This window comes from Mizuhopecten yessoensis, unplaced genomic scaffold, assembly GCF_002113885.1.
Source record: "Mizuhopecten yessoensis strain PY_sf001 unplaced genomic scaffold, ASM211388v2 scaffold717, whole genome shotgun sequence".
Taxonomy (NCBI): domain Eukaryota; kingdom Metazoa; phylum Mollusca; class Bivalvia; order Pectinida; family Pectinidae; genus Mizuhopecten; species Mizuhopecten yessoensis.
Genome location: NW_018403686.1, coordinates 66,981 through 87,871, shown reverse-complemented (window position 1 = coordinate 87,871; position 20,891 = coordinate 66,981). Strand labels below are relative to the sequence as shown.

General features: G+C 34.6%; 1 protein-coding gene across 3 annotated transcripts; it reads right to left on the bottom strand.

Moving 5' to 3' along the window:
• Positions 1 to 1,869: 1,869 nt before the first annotated feature.
• On the bottom strand, positions 1,870 to 19,928 carry LOC110452133 (acyl-CoA-binding domain-containing protein 5A-like). 3 transcript variants are annotated; one of them, XM_021500492.1, is made up of 12 exons: positions 19,855 to 19,928; positions 17,830 to 17,950; positions 15,568 to 15,640; positions 12,442 to 12,498; positions 9,523 to 9,631; positions 8,657 to 8,812; positions 8,327 to 8,436; positions 6,744 to 7,227; positions 5,888 to 6,096; positions 5,252 to 5,281; positions 4,819 to 4,928; positions 1,870 to 4,452 (listed from the first exon to the last, which is right to left on the bottom strand). In XM_021500492.1, the coding sequence occupies exons 1-12, from the start codon at positions 19,919 to 19,921 to the stop codon at positions 4,440 to 4,442; spliced, it is 1,539 nt and encodes a 512-aa protein (XP_021356167.1). In that variant the 5' UTR covers positions 19,922 to 19,928; the 3' UTR covers positions 1,870 to 4,439. The 3 variants fall into 3 exon arrangements, with proteins under 3 accessions (XP_021356167.1, XP_021356182.1, XP_021356174.1); XM_021500507.1 differs by lacking the exon at positions 12,442 to 12,498; XM_021500499.1 differs by lacking the exon at positions 1,870 to 4,452 and having other exon boundaries at positions 4,815 to 4,928.
• Positions 19,929 to 20,891: the final 963 nt, after the last annotated feature.

Below are 20,891 nucleotides of genomic sequence, written 5' to 3'. Positions count from 1 at the left end.
GTGACTAAAAACAAAACTCCAATAGTCCATAATTATACTTTACATGGACACATACTGGAACATCTTAGTCAGGCCAAGTATCTGGGTGTAACACTATCATCTGACCTTAAATGGGATTCACATATAAATACTATCTGCCCAAAAGCAAATTCTACGCCAGGCTTTTTAAGACGAAATCTTAAAATTGGCTCAACATCGGCCAAACTATAGGCATACAAATCATTAGTTCGACCATCACTTGAGTATGCCTGTACAGTATGGGACCCTCACACCCAAACAAATATTGACAAGTTGGAAATGGTCCAGCGAAGGGCAGCGCGCTATGTGCTCAATAAGCACAGGTACAACCATCGTACCTCCAGTGTGTCAGAAATGTTGTACCACCTAAAGCTGCACCCTCTAGCAGATAGACGTAGAGATGCTCGTCTGACCATGCTTCATAACATTGTAAACCAGAAAGTCGCTATCGTAAAATCAGACAGATTAATCCCTACAGTTAGAAAATCCCGAACAAACCACCAGTTTTTGTATCAAATTCCGCACTCAAAAACCCAGACCAGAAAGGCATCATTCTTCCCTCGAACTATACCCGAGTGGAATAAACTCCCACCTGACATTATTTCGAGCCCCACAACGGAATTATTCAAATCAGCCCTCTACCGTCACCTTTCAAACGCAAATTAGACCATCTTGTATCTTTAAAAAACAATCTCTTTCCATGTTTCACTCCTCGTCTGACATTTTATCTTCAAATTGTTGAAGTTGGTCAGTACCATTTAGAAGTAGAAGGTACATCATCAAATCCTTATTTACAAAAATAATCAGAAAATAACGGACTGGATCTACTGAATTACATCAGGTCAAGCCACACCTCTCAGCTCCTACAATAAGTAGTTAATGCTATCTCAAACGACCAGCATGATACTAATTCACCACAGCATCAACACACCAGTACTAAATCAGAACTCAGCAGCTGATAACAAGAGATCCCAGCCCACCATTGTACCATCTTCATTAGCTACATGTATATGTCAGCTCCATCTTTTCTCTTATCTGTTTGATAGAGTCATGTAAATAGTAAATGCACCTTGAGGAAACTTTTAATCTAAACTTTATACTGCTGTGTAGAAAAGACAACCTTTAAAGTGAGTTTGTCGTTTCACATATTTACAAGTACAGAAATTAATATGAAAGAAATAGATCTGATCATTGCAATATGAGAAAGATCTGTTAAGTACTTCCTGCAGTACTTTCTGGAAAATAGTGATAAAACAAACATTCAATTTCATCTGATGATGGTGGGCTACAAAAAAAGACCAAAAAATGATGATTTCTTTCAAACAGAAACCTGTCAAATAGAATGTAGTTACAGAAAGTAGATTTCACCCAGAACACCACATAAAACACAAGTTTCAAAATAGTTCTTTTATTTATTAAGTTGAAAATGGAGATTTACAGATGAACATGATCATTTATTGTACAATTGTCCACAACATTCTGTAGTGACAAATCACATGACAGGCAAACAAATAATTACACAAAAAAATCCTCACATATTCTTTTAATTTCCATCAACATACAAGCAAATTGGTCAATAAAATATGCACGGATTTCGCCCATCTATTGATATTTCACATTTAAAACATCAATCAATCATGCTGTAGCTCTCTCAATCTATCACATATTACTTTAAAAATGGTTCATTACAGAGATCGGGTCAAAGATTATAAAAACAAATTATATATTACATTACAGTAACAACCAGATACACTTTACAATTCTAACTTGGGGAATTAAGTTATCCCCTGCCATGTCAAATTAAACAGAGGGAATGGAATACAGGTTTCATTATCAAAGCAAATTTTCTGCTTTATTCAAGTTCAATTCTTTAACGAGCCCTGCTGAACATTTTGTATATATCTTAACATGCATAATAAAATCAAACTGAAAGGAAAAGGACCACTCCGACCAAATGTAAATTAAGGTCTACTAGCATAACAATAAAGATATCGCCATTCAGCAACGTGAAAATATACCACCAACAAATGAAAACTCCAAGTTAATTTTAGGTAAATCACTTGATTTTTGACAATACATATTTTCACAACTGATCTACAATTTTTTGATAATAATAATAGTAATAATTTGAGGTTCTTATATACCGCTTTATCACAACTTAGTTCATAGGTCGTCTCAAAGTGGTTTACAAATTATTATCTGTGGTTATTTAAGAGGTTTTGACATCATGGTAGAAAAAATGACAGATATATGTATATATCTCTTATATGATTGTATCTGAATAAACATTAACAATATACATACTTAAATTGACCCATTCAGTTACCTCCTTTAATTGAATGTTTAATTGGCCTACCTTAACTGACCTACCTTAATGGACTTTAAATTGACCTACGGTAATTTGTGATTAATTCCACAACAAATGTTTTTGTGTAAATATTCTCTGGAATTTAAGTAAACTATAGTAACTTAACCTACACACTATAATACTGACTGACATCCACACACTATATACGCAAAATATCACAGATACGAACAATCTCAAATGTGTAATACAGGTCCCCCCTATACACCTGTAATACAGGTCCCCCTAAATTAATAAATATTGGAATGAAGTCTTCTTAATGTGGTAGTTTGTTTTCTGCAAACAAATTTTTGTCCCATGTATTTTGTTATCTTTTTCACCAAAAGCCTTGTAAATTAGACATTTTATCAATCAAATGCCAAGCAATTGAAGGAGGGAAGGTCAGGTGTTTTACAATCACTGTTAAAATTAAGAAGAAAAAAAAAGAAAAAAGAAACTGTCAATAAACACCATTAAAGATTCCTTTGATAATCCGACACTGTAACAGTCCCATCTGATGTGTCTACTGAATAATTGGTAAGTAAAGCAAACACTGGTGAAAGGCCTCTGTATATCATACAATACACAAGCAATAAAGCCATTGATAATGAAATATCACCTAATCAAGCATTACCCAACAGAAGCAGTACTGTTTACAGGTATCCACAACAAGGCTATACAAATATGTTTACTGTCATCAGATTTTGTAGATATTTATATACACATAAACAACAAAATAAAACCCTCACAGCCAGTTGTGAATTGAACACATACTCTTCAGAAATCTTGATTCGATAAACTTTTTCTTGAATATCATAACTTCAGGAGTAAAATAAGATATGTATCTTTTCCGGGTGATATACATGTGCATTGTTTTACTGTACATTAAAACTGTTAGCTCAACAGTAGCAAGAAATCTTCCTCCTTTTGTCTGAATTATCTTGTTCTTTATCCCAGGATCAAACAATTTTTTTTAATTTACCAATATCTCAAACATTAATCAAATACCTGTACATACAGTCTTTGTATTTTATTGACACATCTGAAACTTTGAAAGTGATTTTTCATATAAGTGTATGATACTGTCAATATGGTCTATGATATTAAATTTGGACTGATTAACGATTTGATAAACAATGGAATATTTGATTTGCGATTTGGGACTTCACTTCATACATTAACATGTAATTTACACCATGTAAATATACATTTATTTATATATTTACCATGATGTACATATATTTGTAATTTACCATTATGTACATTTATCTGTAGTTAACCATCATTTGCATTTATCTGTAATCTAAAATCATGTACATTTATTTTACCACCATGCACATTTATCTGTAATTTACCACCATGTAAATTTATCTGTAATTTACCACCATGTACATTTATCTGTAATTTACCACCCTATATTTTCACATGTATATTACCACCATTTAAATATTTCTACCACCATGTACATTATCTGTATTTACCATCATGTACATTTACCTGTAATTTTCCACCATATACATTTATCTGTAATTGGACACAATATACATTTATTTGTAATTTTCACCATATATATTTTACCTGTGATTGAACAAGTTATCTCCCTTATCTATTCCTTCATTTATGCTCTCTGATATCAATGTATTTGTTCCAGTTTACCTTCAACTTTTTATCCATTTACCCTTTCACCACTGTGGACCATAATAGACTCAACCCGATCAATGCATGGTAGAGTTTACTTAAGTTACCTAGGGTTGAAAGGGTTAATTAAACAAGTCTGAATCATATAACACATTACACAGGTGTCTCACTGTTGATTCTATTTTAGGAAAGAATCACAATAAAGATTATTTTCCAATAATGAACGCAAAATCAATGTGTATTGTCAATAGCTGTGAAGTCCTACAAATCAACCTGTGGTACAATGCAATTACATTGTGTTACATAGGGTGAGCAGGCAACTGGACTAGACAGTGCTCCGACAGATGCCCCAATAGGATTAAGCTCATTTGTGATGCCTCATTAATGATTATGATGGAGAATTTGGCACATTATGGGTTTTCATTCTTCAAAATCTTCTTTATCGGTTTCGCCTGAAAATTGAAGAATTCATGTGTTATCCATCTTCCATTACAACATTTTTTAAGTACCAATATACCAATATTTTTGAAAAGATTTGCCCTAAAGTTTCTCTGTGAAAACATGTAATTGAGTTTTTTTATTTCTTGAATAACCAACAGGGAAATGAAACAAATTGAAAAAAGCAAATGTTAGCTTTCCATACAAGGGTCATGCTGATTAATAAGTTTCACCAGGTCACATCCCAACTCAATTTTCGTACAAAGTTATTCAAACAGAAATTTCAATATAAAGTTACCAAAGGTAATTCCTTCTGCTTTAGTGACCTTCCTCCTTAACCAATATTATAATAATGAGAACGGTAAAAAGTGTGACTTTACCTTCTTCTTCTGAACACCCTCGTTAACAATAAGTGTACGACAAATGGCCAAACAAATACAAAGAAGAATGTCCTCCCAGTCAGTGAAGGGAGTGGCCACCAGCGAGAATTCTGCATTTTAAAAAGTCATTGATAATTCAAAGCTATTCTAACATAAACTCAATCATGAATTTTTCACATGTCCTCCTTCAACATAATATTTCACCTATTACTTTGGACCTTTAACCTTAAATTTCAATGAAGTTCATCCTTTCATCATGGCAAATCATCATATAAAGCTTTGTAATAGACTGGACCCCAGGAAATGAATAATTGTGAGCAGAATGATCACCAGGGTCACAAAAAGTGTTCGGTCAGCATCTACTACTAGTATTCCATTGTGACCAAAACAAGATTGAGATATTTTGAATTATAAGAATAAAGACAGAGCTTACCCATATAGACTGAGGTACTTTCCTGTCACTCTGAAAAGATGTAAAAGCTTTTATTTACAATATTTTATTGACTGAAATTTTGTTTCCGAGTGCACTGTTCAAATGATCAAAAGTTCAACGGTAATATCATCCTAAACTCTTTAGATTAATTCTGCATTTTGACTCTCTTCAACAGGCCCATTGGCCTTAGCCGTCACCTGAGTTACATTATAGGTAGTGTTCATTGTCCAGAGAAGCATGTAAACAACGAAAAATATTTGTCATGTCACCTAAGGAAAAAGCATCACTAAATTGATTCAAATAAACAGATAAAAGATATCGATCCGCAACATGTTATTTAGCCAATTTTTCTCCTTTGGTCCTTATCAGGGAAAAGGTCAGGATCTTACTTTCTGATACCATCTAAATACAATTTCATCATAATTATTCGTACCAATTATTTCCTGCTAATAATGCACAAAATAGTAGTCAAAAGAGTTATTTCCCTATATGAACTTTACCCCCTTGCAAGGGAGAACTGTTGATCTGGGGATTAAGAGGTTTACTTTTCATGTTATCCTCAAAGATCAATGCAAGACAGAATTTAAAACAAGGCTTTTTCTGACAAGGTCAAAATGAAACCATTAACTTAAATACCTGTGATCTGTTTTGTTGCACTGTAGACTCTACGCTGTCCAGACGGGCCAACACTCGGTTCATGTCCTGCTGTAGTCGCATCAATGTCACCGCCAGCTCGTCATTTCTCGGCTCTGTAGACTGAGTCAGGGGTTCGTCCTGGCCATGTCTACCACTGCCAGACCCCATGGGTGTGGTCTCACTCCCTCCACCCTGGGCCATAAACAGACCTGCGAACAAACAGTATTTGCTAACAACACGTACCACAAGGAGAAAAGACAGTTTTATTTTTACCAGGATACTGTTACTTAGATTTAGTACATCACATGATAATTTCTAGGATAGCTATTGGATAACTACCCTTGTTCTATTTTCAGCTCAAATTTCGGGACCAGGAATGCTGATTGCTTCGCAGAGGCTCAGCAATGCATCAAGACGAAGCAGACGACACCATTTGACATCGCAGTACTTACAGACTTCCTACTGGAAAGGGGAACCGTATGTGACCTAGCGGTGATTCAATCCAGTGAATTGAATACGCAACAAAAAAGGAGAGATCTACTCAAACAATTATCTTATAGACATTTGTTGTTAATTATTAAACATTTTACTTTTTATTGTCAAATGACAGTCATGTGATGTACTAAATCTATTATGAACCTTTCCCTCAGGAACAGTTCTCTTATAGTGTTGTCTGGAGAGGTATAGTGCCCTTGCCTACCGGCTTGGGCACTATACCTCCCCAGACAACACTATAAGAGAACAGTTCCCTCGGGAAAAGGCCATAATAGAATAATATTGCCCCTTAACTACTGTTTTATCTGCTTGCCTTGTTTTTACAATTTTTGGCCAATACCTGAGGACTCCCTATATTTACCTGTCCTGGTACCTGTTCTGGCTGGTTGTGATTGATCCCTTGGGAGTGGTTTCCCCTGACCTTTACTTCCTGCTGGTTTATAATCACCACGTGCACCAATAGTGTCCGTCTGTCCAGATAAAGAATCTTCAAGTGAACTTGTCGACCTGTCCTTGACATCTGGAACACTCTCTAACGAGACATTCTGTGAATCTGGTGAAGCACCGTGTGTCAACATGCTGTCAGAAAACTGTCTTGTGTTGCCATTTACAGCGTGGAATGGAAAGTTTGGTGGAATGTTCAATTGTTCGTTTGTGTTGAGGTTAGATTTCGATATTGGTGACATGACCTCCTCGGTGATTTTGTTTCCAGAAAGGACGGTCAAACTGTTGTTAAAATGGACGTGGTTTCCAGCCTTGTTTTGAACTGACTTGACCGGTGTGGACATCTGATGATCAACTGTTTGACCGGACATCACATCATCTACTTCTCGAGGTGGCGAGTCCTAAAGAAAGGAAGCTCAGACTTTTTTAAATTTTGTTCAAATATATTACTTTGACCTACAATCAAAGGAGCAAGGGTCAAATGTGCTGAAATCTTCATGTGACTCATACTAATGATTAAACTTTGAAGTTTTGTGTCATGACATTTTGCCTGTAAGTGCCTTAAAAACATTTTTTCAAAATTAACATTTTAAGGACAAAGGAGTAAAATGAAACAACTTAATCTAACAAACCATCTGTCTAGAATCATGACTTTTGGTCTATAGCATGATAGGGTATAAAGAGAATAACGGTATTCAGAGAGAACTCAAATATGTTAATAATTTCAGATTCAGAAGTTATAATGAACCAAGAAGTAACGATAAATGGAACTTTGTTCAGCGTGTAGCTTGCTGGGACAAAGGGCTATACATTTTGTTCAAACAGATTACCCTCATCTACATTTTTACCAATATCTAGTATTTCTAGGTGAGATATACAAGCCCTTTTGAGCCACTTGTTTTTATTAAAATTAGAATAAGTTTAGATTAGCTAGAATTTTGAAATATTAACCAAGAGAGAATATAAGACACTCACAGGGTCCAGGGGTGAAGGATAGGGACATGCCACCAAGGGTTTTTCACATTTGGTAAAACATTAGGCTCTGCTGACAGTTTTGCCCTTTTTTAAAAACCTGAGAGTATAATATCCATATCTCATACCCCTGGGAATGAAAAAGTTATTTTCCCTCATTCCAATTGCAAGAACTTTCTAACACACCATTAAAATGCATCTTAACTGGCCACCATTGTGAAAAATATAACATCTTTTTTCCCCTCAAGTTTTTTTTGACAAAAACAAAGTGGTTTAGCAATATTAAGCATACCCTGTTTCACCAAACTTTCTTTGTACACAAGAATTGATGCCATTTATCTGACATATATCAATAACTTTTCACATTTCAGTTCTATCTTGTCGGCAGTATTTCCAAATCACAGCATCAGTATTTTGCGAATATTGGGTCACATCCTTGTTGCTTTGGGACAGCATGCACATGAAACTGCATGTCTGATAGAAATGTCCTAACTGTATGGTATTTTATCATAGATGTAGAAGCCATACCTGTGAGGGATGATCCGAAGTATCACAGAACTCCTCTTCACTCTCGCTGTCCCCTTGACCACTCTTCATCGACACATCCTCCACCCCGTTGGTCAGTAGTTGTGATGATACTGAAACAGCAACAACATACGTGGTCAGGTTTACATTGTCTTTAACTCCATAATAATCATTAATTCATGTAAAATTCTTTTTTTTCTGGACATTTGGTTTCTGAACATTTGTTTTCTGAATAATACAACAATAGTAGTTTAGATTTAACTGCCATTTCATTGGTTCTTTCAAGAGTGTAACTCATAACTTAAAAGTCATCTAATGTTCGACTATATTTACCCTCTTTTAATTGCTGGTCAACGAGTGCCTCGGTCCTTCTGAGGCTGTCTTCCAGTTCTTGTGTCCTTAGGTCTTCGGGAATCTCCTCCTTGCGGTCATCCTCCTCCAGTTGTCGTGCTATGTCCACACGCATTGAGTGGTCAAGGTCAAGGTCTTCTTCATGCCCAGATTAGAAGAAAAGCCATAACTTAACTAACAATTTACTAAAGTCACTTACAGTGGATAACTTGAGTACTAGTAGTACCTGTACGGAATTCCGTTTGCAGATATTTAATTTTCACATAGCAACATTGCCCTGTTTCTGAAAAAAGGGAACTATGGACTATTAATGATGTAAATAACAATCTAAACTCATGTGAATTTGTTCCAGGTACAAACCTGTGAGCATCTAACTTAATGAAATGGTAGCATTATAAAGTTACTGAGATTACAACACAAGGCATTCTAAATTATTTGCCAGTAAAAGTCTGGATTTTATATAGTTGGTTCTCAGTATAAAGAATGACACAAAAAATATCCACCTGCCAGGTAGACAAAACTTTAACCAGGTATAATCTGACAGATGTAAGGACCAAAAACTGCTGTTTAAAATGTAAATATTAGAATGTGCCTTAAACAATCTCCTTCCGGTAGTGCTGCATCTTTTCATCACATTGCAAATAAACTGCCATAATAAAGTCAAGTCTTGATTGTAGATAATACAGAAAAAATGTGGTTGGATTGTTAGATGGGTTACTGGGACAATTTTGTATGGTAAATGACCATTACATCCCATATACTTACAAACTGCCTGGATACATACAGCTGGATTAACGAGGACTACTGTATATACGAACACTATCAAAGGTGTTTTGCGCCTGTATTACCTGCTACATCTTGTGTTGTTGGCATCCTCTCGTCCACAATCTCGTAGAAATCTCCCAGTTTGGCCATAAACTCCCTCACCACCTGATCCTGAGGCATAGCTTCCACTATCTACGGTTTAAAATCAAGATATAAGTCCAGCAGGAAAAAAATATATATCTCAATTTTACATCTTGAAATTTTCTTTATGTATGTGCAGGAACACAACTCATAAATGACTCGCTGTAACTTTTATCGGTCCGACTATAATTGGAAAAGTTTTCGGAGTAATATATTCCCCCTGTTCACAATCTTCTTCCATAATAAAATGTGCTACACAGACTCACTAACCTTTTACAAAACTACTACTTATTCCTGTCCCCAGTCAAAGGTTCCGCAGCCTGTGATGTTAACTTTTTTCCTTACTAGTCATTTGGACTAGTGAACCCAGGATTTTAATAGCCCGACTGTGAATTTGCTAGTCCAGCATTAGGTGTAAATTGTAATCTAAATTGGAAAATTATTAGAAATCAAAACAAAATGTCTCTCAATAACTATAGAAAAGGAGCACAGAACGTGATCGCCAATTATCTCTAATACAGTATTACTGTTGTTTCCATCGAGCCGTTAAGTACTAGCCAGAACCGTAAATTTTGGTTTCGTGTTAGAGCATCTTTTTCTGTCTGTTCACGGACAGGCTAATCTGGTTTTGAACCTTTCCTCCAGCTTAGCAAAATCACCATGGTTGGTTTCACGTGGTTATAAACCAGAAGTAAAGTTTGGTAACTATGAAAAATCCGGAACCCAGTCTCACTCATCGAAACGCTTCAATTTTGATAAATTTTGACAAATGCCGTATTTTACGATAGGATTAAAACTTGTGACAAGCTTTATTATGCAAATTTTTTACAATCAATAACATTTCCATTATTTTGGAGGAAAATTGCCACTAGTCCAGTCGGACTAGTTGAATATTTTCAATACTAGTCCAGGCTTAAATTTACCAGTCGTGGGCATCGGACTAGTGCCTAACGTCGCAGACTGGTTCCGGTAATGGGTAATCTCTACAACTAATATATAATACATTAAACTGATTTTTACAACAAAATAATGACTTAGGTCCCCTGGAGTTTAAGGATCCCTGTCCCACTGGCCTGTTGTTGTTTTTGTAACAGAAATCACCCTTTAACTTCTGCTTGGATATGCAAGAACACTGTTGTTGACAATATTTTGTTTATCCTCGCAACGAAGGTAGGGTTTTCTTTCCAGAAATGTATGATTTATCAAAGATATGGTCATGTAGGAAAAATCAGCACTTATTTACAGTGGTACAAAGATCCTTAATATTAACATGGTTTACTGTACCTAATTGTTGTATTATATAATGAAATAACAGAAAGTAATAACTGTCTATTTAAATGTTCTCATTTACGCTACCACCATACACATATATGTAAGCAGTCACTAAAAGGGCATCACGATCTATTAAAATCAGTTAAATAATTATGATAAATGCATTAAAAGTCACCATTTAATTGCGTTTTGAGAAAACTAGTAGTAATTATTGAATAATAAATCAATTATTATGGTAGATTAATGTCACACTATAATAAGTACAGAATTTATAATTTTCTAGCAACATTTTTCAAGCAGAAATTCAGCTAAAATTGAAAAAATCATAAAATATAATAAAAGACACTTACCGGGTATAATTTGAATAGCAACGTATTCCTAATAGTCATTTTGGAGGGTGTTTTTTGTCATTAGACTTTTTTTTAATTAACATATGGATTGGCAACTTTCAGAACCTGTATTTTATTACTTTCAATAAAGCTGATATATAACCTACACATTTTATTTTTAAAGCTAATCAAGCTAATATTTAATGAAATAATATCAAATTGCTGAAATGAAAATTGTGCAATTTCACACTAAAAGTCAAACTTCACACTAAAAGTCAAACTTTAAGCTAAGTTCAAATCTCTTGTCTAGTCAATTAATTCGAAAAGTTTGAAAACTGTTCGTCCAAACTTGAAAGAATGATAAGAACATAAAATTGAAACCAATAATGCAATAAATACTTGTAAGTGGTTGAAAGAAATACTTTTCTCAAGATATTTGATAAAAAGGTGTAAACTACCATATAAAGTAAGGACTGTGACACAGAGCATTCTGATCATTGTACATGGTTTGGAGTTGCAGAGATATATAAAGTATGTATAACAGGGATTTTCCACTGACTTATAATATTGCCCCACCCCCTTCCCGTTCCAAAGAGAATATAGGCTACATTTGCGAATCCCGGTTGAAACGGTAAGTGTGGGGCAGAAATAGTCCACGATAAACGAACGCACTTGGACCACATTTTAGTTTCGGCCAGGTAGGTCTGGACCCCTCAATATACACGTGCCAAATTTTCCTGAGGTCAGCGTCGGTCCAGATCTGTACCTGTCGTTTTCTTTACAGGTTCAACCGTTTCAACCGGATACGCAAATGTACCCAAAGTGCCCGGTAATCTGACCTATGTTAGCATTACATTTAATAAACTGAAAATAATTTATATAGAGAAACAGATTTATATAAAAATGTGACTTTTGTAAACTTTTCCGAGACTGATAAAAAACAAATTTTAACGAAAGCTAAATATCTGAATTAAAAAATTGTGAAAAAATCATTTCAGAAAAAAATGTTTTAAAATTGCACTAAAATCTTGATATATTGCCTCATTTTCAAATGAAAAATTGTCAAAAAGCTTAGCATTATCATTTTCCTCTCTCAACCAATCCTTTACAAATATCACTCTATATTTAATGAATGCTTTTACAATGCCCAAAGTCTACTGGACAAGTGATGGCAGTATAACAAGGTTTTTGTGAATATAATGAGAAAAATCCCTGTACAACAAACTGTTGAGTGAAGATAAATAAGGAAGATGTCCCTACCCCTTTATCGCCATTCTCATTCATTTGACGTAATTTTGCTGTGCATATTTCGATACTCTGAAAGGTAACATTAGAGACGGCATTAGGTGAGATGTGATGCTGCAGTGTTAAAAAGAATCCAGAAATACACATATGTACATGTAGTTTCTTATAAATATATCTTTTTTCTTTAATCATGTTGTTTTATGCGTTTGTTTGTGTTAAAAAGTGAACAATTTAAAACTGAATCGAAGAAAACAAGTTCTAAGCCAACAATATGTTCATTCCCTTTGACAATAAGATAAATTCCAAAGCTGGAATGGTTCAATGTGGTACTCTCGGCCAGCTGTGTTGGTGACACCATGAGTACCACGTTCCTATGGAATTCTTACCATGATGCTGTTATGATGCTATCGAGTATGTTTGCTTTATGCTAATATACATCAAACAGAGTTCGATACTAACACCAATCCTCTTATCTTCACCGAGGACTGTTGAGTCTAACCTAACCTAAATGGTCCTTTGGACTTGTAAATTCAAATATGTTATTGTGATAACATTTGATAGAAAGGTTATGAAATAAGAATATTTGTTTTGGAAAATCCTTTAAAATACAGATATATTGCATATTTGTCAAAATTTAAATTTAAAAGTTCACCATATTTAATGGCAAAGTTAATCCCCTACAGTCAACTTTAATGTTCCTTGAGATGTTTCGTCGATGCAGGACTAGCAGATAAATTATTCACCTAGTCCTGTGGACTACTGAGAAAAAATAGCTAGTGTTTAATCCTGCCAAAAATTGAATATTGAAAGGACGGGGCATAACAATGTTTTAAAGGTTAGCTTTCTGACGATGAAGAGCATGATACACAAAACAAACGAAATCAAAGTACTGCATTTTGTACACCCAAGTATTCCTATCAGATACTTCACAGGTCTGAAAAAATAAACAGGTGAGAGTAAGCAGCCTTGTTGAAACTCAAACAAACACTTATAAAACACTTGTATGTATACAGCAAAAAGAAAATGTGCAAAAATGAAAGAAATCAAAAGGAATGAATGCCATGTTAAGCTTTGAAATTTCAAAATAACAGTAAATTTTGTAAACGAAAGAAAAATAACAAATATATACGTGCTTAGAATTGAAATATTTCAAAATCGTAAGAGATTGAATCAAGGATAAACACAAACAAACACAATGGGATCTTAATTTACACTTCACCAACAGCATGAGGTTAGATGGTTCAGTTAGGAGCAAGCGTGAAACTCAAACTACCTTGGTAGCCAATTGGATTGCAGTGAATAAAGCAGAGAAAAGCCAATAAGGGCACAAAAGCAATTTGCAGTAAATGGGCAAATGGACTTTTTTTAAAAAGCAATAAGAGCCAAGTTAATATATAATTTGCATAATAACCAATGAACACATTTATGAGAAACAAAACAATTTCAGAACAATTTATGTATTTAAAAAAAAATAAAAAATGTCATAATAGGTTTTTTTTAATGGACTCTTGAAAAACCACAGGGGTCAGATACAGGAGATATGGGGTTATGTATGTAAATATATAGGAGTTGTATTATGTATAAGTTCAAGGGAACCAAAGACTGCATAATCATCAAATATCTCTGCACCATTAAACTTGGTGCTACTCTGTCAAATTCTACATCACTTTGATAAAACTGTAACCCACTGGGTTAACATTACTATAAAATCAATGCCCTAACTTGTTGATGTTTTCTGTGTTCCTATTGGTAGTAGCTACATTGCACTTGAAGATAATACATGTATAAGACTGATTTTGGTACCAAATGTTTCAAAATCAAGTAGAATTTAACTGAGAAATGCCAAGTTGAATGACATTGTAGTATCTTATGGCTATCCAGTTATGGGTCCCTTTTATCATAATACCACAACTCCTGTACTCATATAAGCTTAAACCCATAATTCCTGTACCCAGCCCCTTTGGTTACCATATGTCAAATACCATATAACAGACCTTTTAGGATATCCCTCAAAATATAAAGAACTACTTTCATTGACATCTTCAGTTGTCAAATGTATATTACAAATGTTTATTAAACCAAGTATATTTTAATTATTTTTTTTATATTTCAAGATTTATTTTTCAATATGAATTTGCATTGCAAAAAAATCTATCTTTCAAAATTACATTGATCTGTACACTGTATAAAATTTAAAATACAGTTATTTTTTGTTTCTTTTCCAATGTCTTCTAAGGTAAATAACAAACTATGTGAAACAAATTTTGGAAGTCATCTGGCCATATGCTAATCTGTGTATTGCCATAAGGATATATGCTACATCACACAATGTATAGTTTATTAGAGTTTGTTTGTCTTACTAAAGTTTGTGCAGAACATATAGGTCACAGTGGCCTACATTTAATATAATGATGTAACACTAGAGCTGTCACGAGACACTTTACCCACGATTCGACACGTATCTCGATATTTGTACCACGATTCGATACACCTTTATTTTAAAATATAAACAAAATGAGATATATAAGCCGTCGACACACGGGAACCCGAAGTGTTTCCACACTTTTGATTTGAAATTGAACATCTGACAGACAATTTGGCTGAAACTGCACACACTATTATTCAGATTGTGACATATCCAAAATCAGGAAAAATATATCGTGAATCGAATCGAACATAAATAATCGCGGTACAAGTGCATCGCGGTGAATCTTGATGCCTCTATTAACACTCCTCAAGATGGATCAACGTGTGGATTTTGATACTGTTGGGCTTTTAGTATTGGAACAAAGGTAAACTCTAACAAAGAGGTTGTACAGACAGATGAACAGACAAACGGGAAAGGTTTACTCTATGTTATGAAGGTATCAGGATACGGGTGATTTAAAGACTTCTCTGGAGACATAAAATGTGCATTTATAACCTCAAGTTTTGGGTCTGACCTGAAAGACCCAGTTTACTTGACAGGTCTGAGTACATTTCTAATGTGCCACAAATCAATGAACAGAATCCAAATTACTATTTTTAAATGATATTTTACAAGTGGGGAAAGGACATATCCCAGTAACGTAGCATATATCCTTAGTCAACAATGTGAGCACATATACAAAGCCACTACACAACACGATACAAATGACTCACCTTCTTGAGTTCCTCAACATAGCTTATCATGGCTTGCTCACGATCCATGTCCCCCAGCTTAGTCCAAGCATCCCTGAAATGATAATAAAAGAATTACAAATTTTGATCTAATCAGAATTGTTCATATTTTGCCAATTTCATTTTCATGTTGAGCATAAAACAAAGTATTTGTAGGGATCTTAATTAATGAAATTAACAGTAACATACATATAGAATAAAATACTAAGTGCTAAAGATCTACTGCTCAGTCTTTTTGCCTTCGATGGCTTATTCAGGCGGTCTGTCCCTCATTTATAAATATATAAACTAGATATCTCCAGTACTTCCTGAGTAATAGCCATAACAAACCTTCACTGTCAAAATCCAAGATGGTGACCTGCTTGTCATTTTTTTTATCTGATCATTCTCAAAATTAAAACATGCACAACTACAGATGTAGGGAAGCCTACATAACAAATTTGGGAAAGATCCCTCCAGTTCTTCCTGAGAAATAGTGATAACATATCTTTAATGTCACTATCCAAGATGGTGGCCTGTCGGCCATTTTGTTTATCTGATCATTCTCAAAACTATACATGCACAACTGCAGACCTAGGGAAGCCTACATAGCAAATTTGGGAAAGATCCCTCAAGTATTCCTAAAAAATAGTGATAAGGCCATAATAAATTAATTGCTAGATTCTCATCCAAATTCTTTTCAAAATTGGGGCGGGGGGGCGAATTTTATTTTTTATTTTTTATTTTTCCTAAAATTTGAAATGGTTGCAAATGTGTTAAAATAGTGCAATAAAGGCGCATGTTCAGTGTACATTTATCTTTATTTTTTGTTAATAACAACTTTGAGTATGCAGTATACACATTGAACACCATTTCACTGTTCAGTCCACATATATATCTGTACTAACTTTTGGTATGAATACACACCACATTACTTTTTCACATATCGTCCTCTTTTAATTACAGTGACCTTGTCATTGTTGCTTTCGAAAATCCCGACATTAAAATTGTAAATGCGTCGGATTTCGCAATGGCAGTTGCCGACTGCTCTTCTGTATCAGCATCAATATTAAATTCTAAATAAGCTCCGAGGTACGACACCACTTCCCCCACCGTACATGCGCCATCACACTGGGTCAGTTCCACTTTCGATTTACCGGCCGACACAACGGCCCTGTTACCACACTCGACGGGCGCAGATTTGTCAATTGTTCCTTCGGCTAATTCATGAAAGACTTGCATTAATGTTTTAGTATCGGCTACTGAACACCCATACCAATCTTTCAGAACGGCAAGTTGCCGTTTCAGCTTTAGAATTACAAAAACCATATTGCAGACGACGAGTTTTCTACAACCGGAAATTGATAATATAAAACTAATTTTTGAAGCGGAAAACGGAAAAAAATCCGTATTTCGTATTTTCGTTTTTTTTTTCGCAAATAAAAAAAAATGGGGCGGGGCCTCAAAGAGGGGGCGGGAGGGGATGATAATCTAGCAAATAATTTATTATGGCCTAATTAACCTTCATTTACCAAAATCCAAGATGGTGACCTGTTGGCCATATTTTATATCCGATCAGTCTCAAAATCAAACATACACAACTATAGAACAGGGAGAACCTACATATATAATTTGGAATGAATCTCTCCAGTGCTTCTCTCGACTACTTATTGAGAAACAGTGATGACAAACCATCACTGTCAAAGTCCAAGATGGCTGCCTGTTGGCCATTTTGTTTATCCGATCAGTCCCAAAAGTTAACCTGCTTTTAAAAAAGGGACCAAGGGGAAACCTACATATAAAATTTGAGATGGATCTCTCCAGTACTTCCGGAGAAATAGCGATTACAAACCTTCACTGTCAAAATCCAAGATGGCTGCCTGTAGGCCATGTTTTTTAACCGATCAGTATTAAAAGTTGCCCTGCACAACTGAAGACCAAGGGACATCTACATGTAAAATTTGAGAAAGATCCCTTTGGTACTTCTTGAGAAATAACCATAACAAACCTTCACTGTCAAATTCCAAGATGGCTGCCTGTCGGCCATGTTGCTTATTTAATCAGTCTCAAAAGTTGCCCTGAACAATTTGGGACCAAGGAGAACCTACATATAAAATTTGGGAAAGATCCCTCTGGTACTTTCTGAGAAATAGCGATAACAAGAATTGCTTAAGGACGGACGATGGCGGACGCAGGTCGATTTGAATAGCCCACCATCAGATGATGGTGGGCTAATAATAAGACATTAAAATAGAAGACTTGAACCATTTTTTCTTGGCAACGACATCCCACGCCCAAGGTTTTGCTTTTGTGCATGGCCCCTCTGTAGCTTGTTTGTAGTACCCATAAAAATTCAGCATCATCTCATAGGAAGGCTGAAACGGACCTGTAAATACATGTACATTTATACTTCAATATTATTCTAGAAACATACAAATTACAACATACATATCTGATTTGTATTATACCAAATATTTTTCTCCCTTAACTTGTTAAAACTCCTAATACATAAAAACTATCCTTTGTATATCACTATTTTCACATACTTTAGATTATTGTGAAAGCCTATTATGGGGTGGTATGCTAAATGTTAGCCCCAGTTTTCTCTGCCCCGACACCAGACTTATATAGATACACACAGGACATCCAGTTATCTGTCAAAATGGCTAAATCTAGTGTCGGGACCAGAAGAAACTCAGGGCTAGCTACATGTATGATGGCGTCTTGTCTGTGACATCTGTAACATTGACCAAGCTTGAATGTAAAGTCATTGAATTGCTTTCATTCTAATGTCATAATTACAGCAATATCAGTATATATATATATATATATATAAAAGGAAGGAGATTTCACACCGCTTCTCACATTACCAAAATTGTTTCCATTGATTTGTCTTGAAGGTGATTATTTAATTATTTTCCTGAGAACAGCCTAAATAATACACATATTGTAGTTGCATTTGCAACTAATAAGCCGAAACAGTTGCCAGTGTTAATCAAATGCACAGTGCATTCTACTTTTGGGTATTCTTGTTTTGTTGATTATAAATATTCAAAAAGAAAATATTTGAAACTAAAATATAATAAAATATCATTCAGTATTAATAGATTTATGTAGTTATGTACTGACATGAATGTAAAAAAAAATATGAGGGTGCGCCCTACAACCCACAAGTGAACATGAATTTTCGCGGAGGGTGATGACAACCCACACTGGGAGTTTCAGAGGTTGGTAACTGACATTAATATATCAACACAGGGTCATGAGAACAAATTAAAGGATTTTGATGAATGTTTTGATCTATCATGGTGTATAGGAAATAATGTAAAGCCTTAAAAGGGACTTGCATTAATATTTATTTATCACAATATGGCAATACCGATTATATACATACAATTTTTCAGTATGTATTAAAGTAAAATTACATATGGTATACAGTAAATTATCTAATCAATTGGTCAGTCTTGTTGATATAAATGGGTGCTATTGTTTTTATTATATAACACTGTCAATTTTTTTCTTGAGGCATAACCAAACCCATGAATAATAAAACATCCTTTGTCATATTTTAGTGACATAATCACATCAGTAAATAAAATCCTGTGATTTAGCTGATGCAGACACCATCACCTTCAGATAACGACATTCCAACACTTGGTTTTTTATTTTGGTACTAATATATTTTGGTACTTAAATCACGTGTTACGATGTTTCCCAGAAGTTCTTTTAAAATGTGAAAAAGATTTTTGAATATTTCGAATTTACATTTCGAAAAATGTCCAAGTCTGGTGTCAGAGCCGTAAGAAACTGGCTAATTTCAACCCAATACTCCTCACTTTTGTGTCATGGAATGTTTGTTCGTGTAATTTTCTTTATCTAAGGAAATTTGTACCAAAGTATTATATTTTTATTAGCCGAAACTATCTGGTACCGAAACGTCCAAGATTCCCAAAACGTCTAGAATTTAACTGGTAGCTTTGTTCTATGAAAAGAACATTCCCTATTCTTGACCGAATTGTTAAAAGTATTTCAACAAACTAAAGTATCCCCAGTATCAACATACACCCAACACTTGGCTACATATCATAAGAGTCCAAAATTCAGACGGTTACCGTCATACCTAGAAACTGAACTTTGTTACTTGTAATGTTTTGTCGATATGTCAACAACAGATTGCTTATATAGCCGATTGAATAAGCTTATACTTCCTGTATGACCATAGCAATCTGTTTATATCGAATGTTACTTCTATCTGATGCACTTGTTAACTTCCAAAACAAATACACAAACCATTTTTTGGCAAACCATGGATTACTTTCACCGCAGCATCAAAACGCTCCTTCGGCGACGTCGCCATTTTGAACTGTCACGTGATATTAGTCAATTCTAAATTCATAATTGGAATTAATCCGGAAGTTTATATTTGCAGCAGCTTGGAACATTCCTTTAATTACAGCTGTTGGGTTATTTTTTTTTAATATATATATTAAGGTCGGATCTACTATATTATAGCATTTGGTATGCATTTGTAAAAAGCGTTTGTAACTTGTTTCGTTTACTATCCGACTATCAGTTTTTTCGCGCTTGAATTTGAACCTCCCTGGTGACAGAGAAAGGGATTCAAGTCATAGAAAGTGGTGACCAATGAATGCAAATTAAGGATTCGTCTGCTGGATAAACGAACTACTCGGTAGTGAAGCGGACGTAAAAACTATTAATCAATCAGTCAATCAATGTATAGTCAGGGAAACTCCGGGCACAAATGGTTGGTGTCTATAATGCGCCGTTTGTTTCTTTATTATTATTATTATTTCCTTTATTTCCTCCAAAAACGAAGAGTTACAGAAATAACGAACAAAACACTATTGAAAAGAGAAGAAAATGCATTCACAATCATGGTCACACCCTGACATAGTGACTCACACATGCACATGGACAGACACACACATAAGAGAATAATAATAGTACACGCATCATACCATAAAGTACTATAAACACAACACAATGATATAATAGGTACTATTACAGTCATTATACGGTGATAATTATGATGATAGACAGTATAACACTAATCATATATTACATCACACATTGATATAATAGACATATTTACACTCCTCAGACTACATTATCATATAATAGTATAGACAGTAATCCACTTCTCGTACTAAGCAATCATACAACATTGTAATAAACAGTATTACAAGCATCACACTATAAATTAGTTTTATTTCTATTAAAGTGTTATTTTGGAGTTATTTTCAAGTTATTAATCATAATATTCCCCGATATTTGCGGTACTAATTAAGTTTGCCTCCTACAATAGC

What these genes read in the sequence shown, in the direction of transcription:
- LOC110452133 (XM_021500492.1), bottom strand. Translation starts at nt 19,921, where the DNA reads ATGGCGACGTCGCCGAAGGAGCGTTTTGATGCTGCGGTGAAAGTAATC. An exon ending in ATGTTGAGGAACTCAAGAAG is followed by an intron (nt 12,499 to 15,567) that starts GTGAGTCATTTG and finishes GTTACCTTTCAG; the next exon opens with AGTATCGAAATATGCACAGC. An exon ending in CTTCGGATCATCCCTCACAG is followed by an intron (nt 7,228 to 8,326) that starts GTATGGCTTCTA and finishes TCCTTTCTTTAG; the next exon opens with GACTCGCCACCTCGAGAAGT.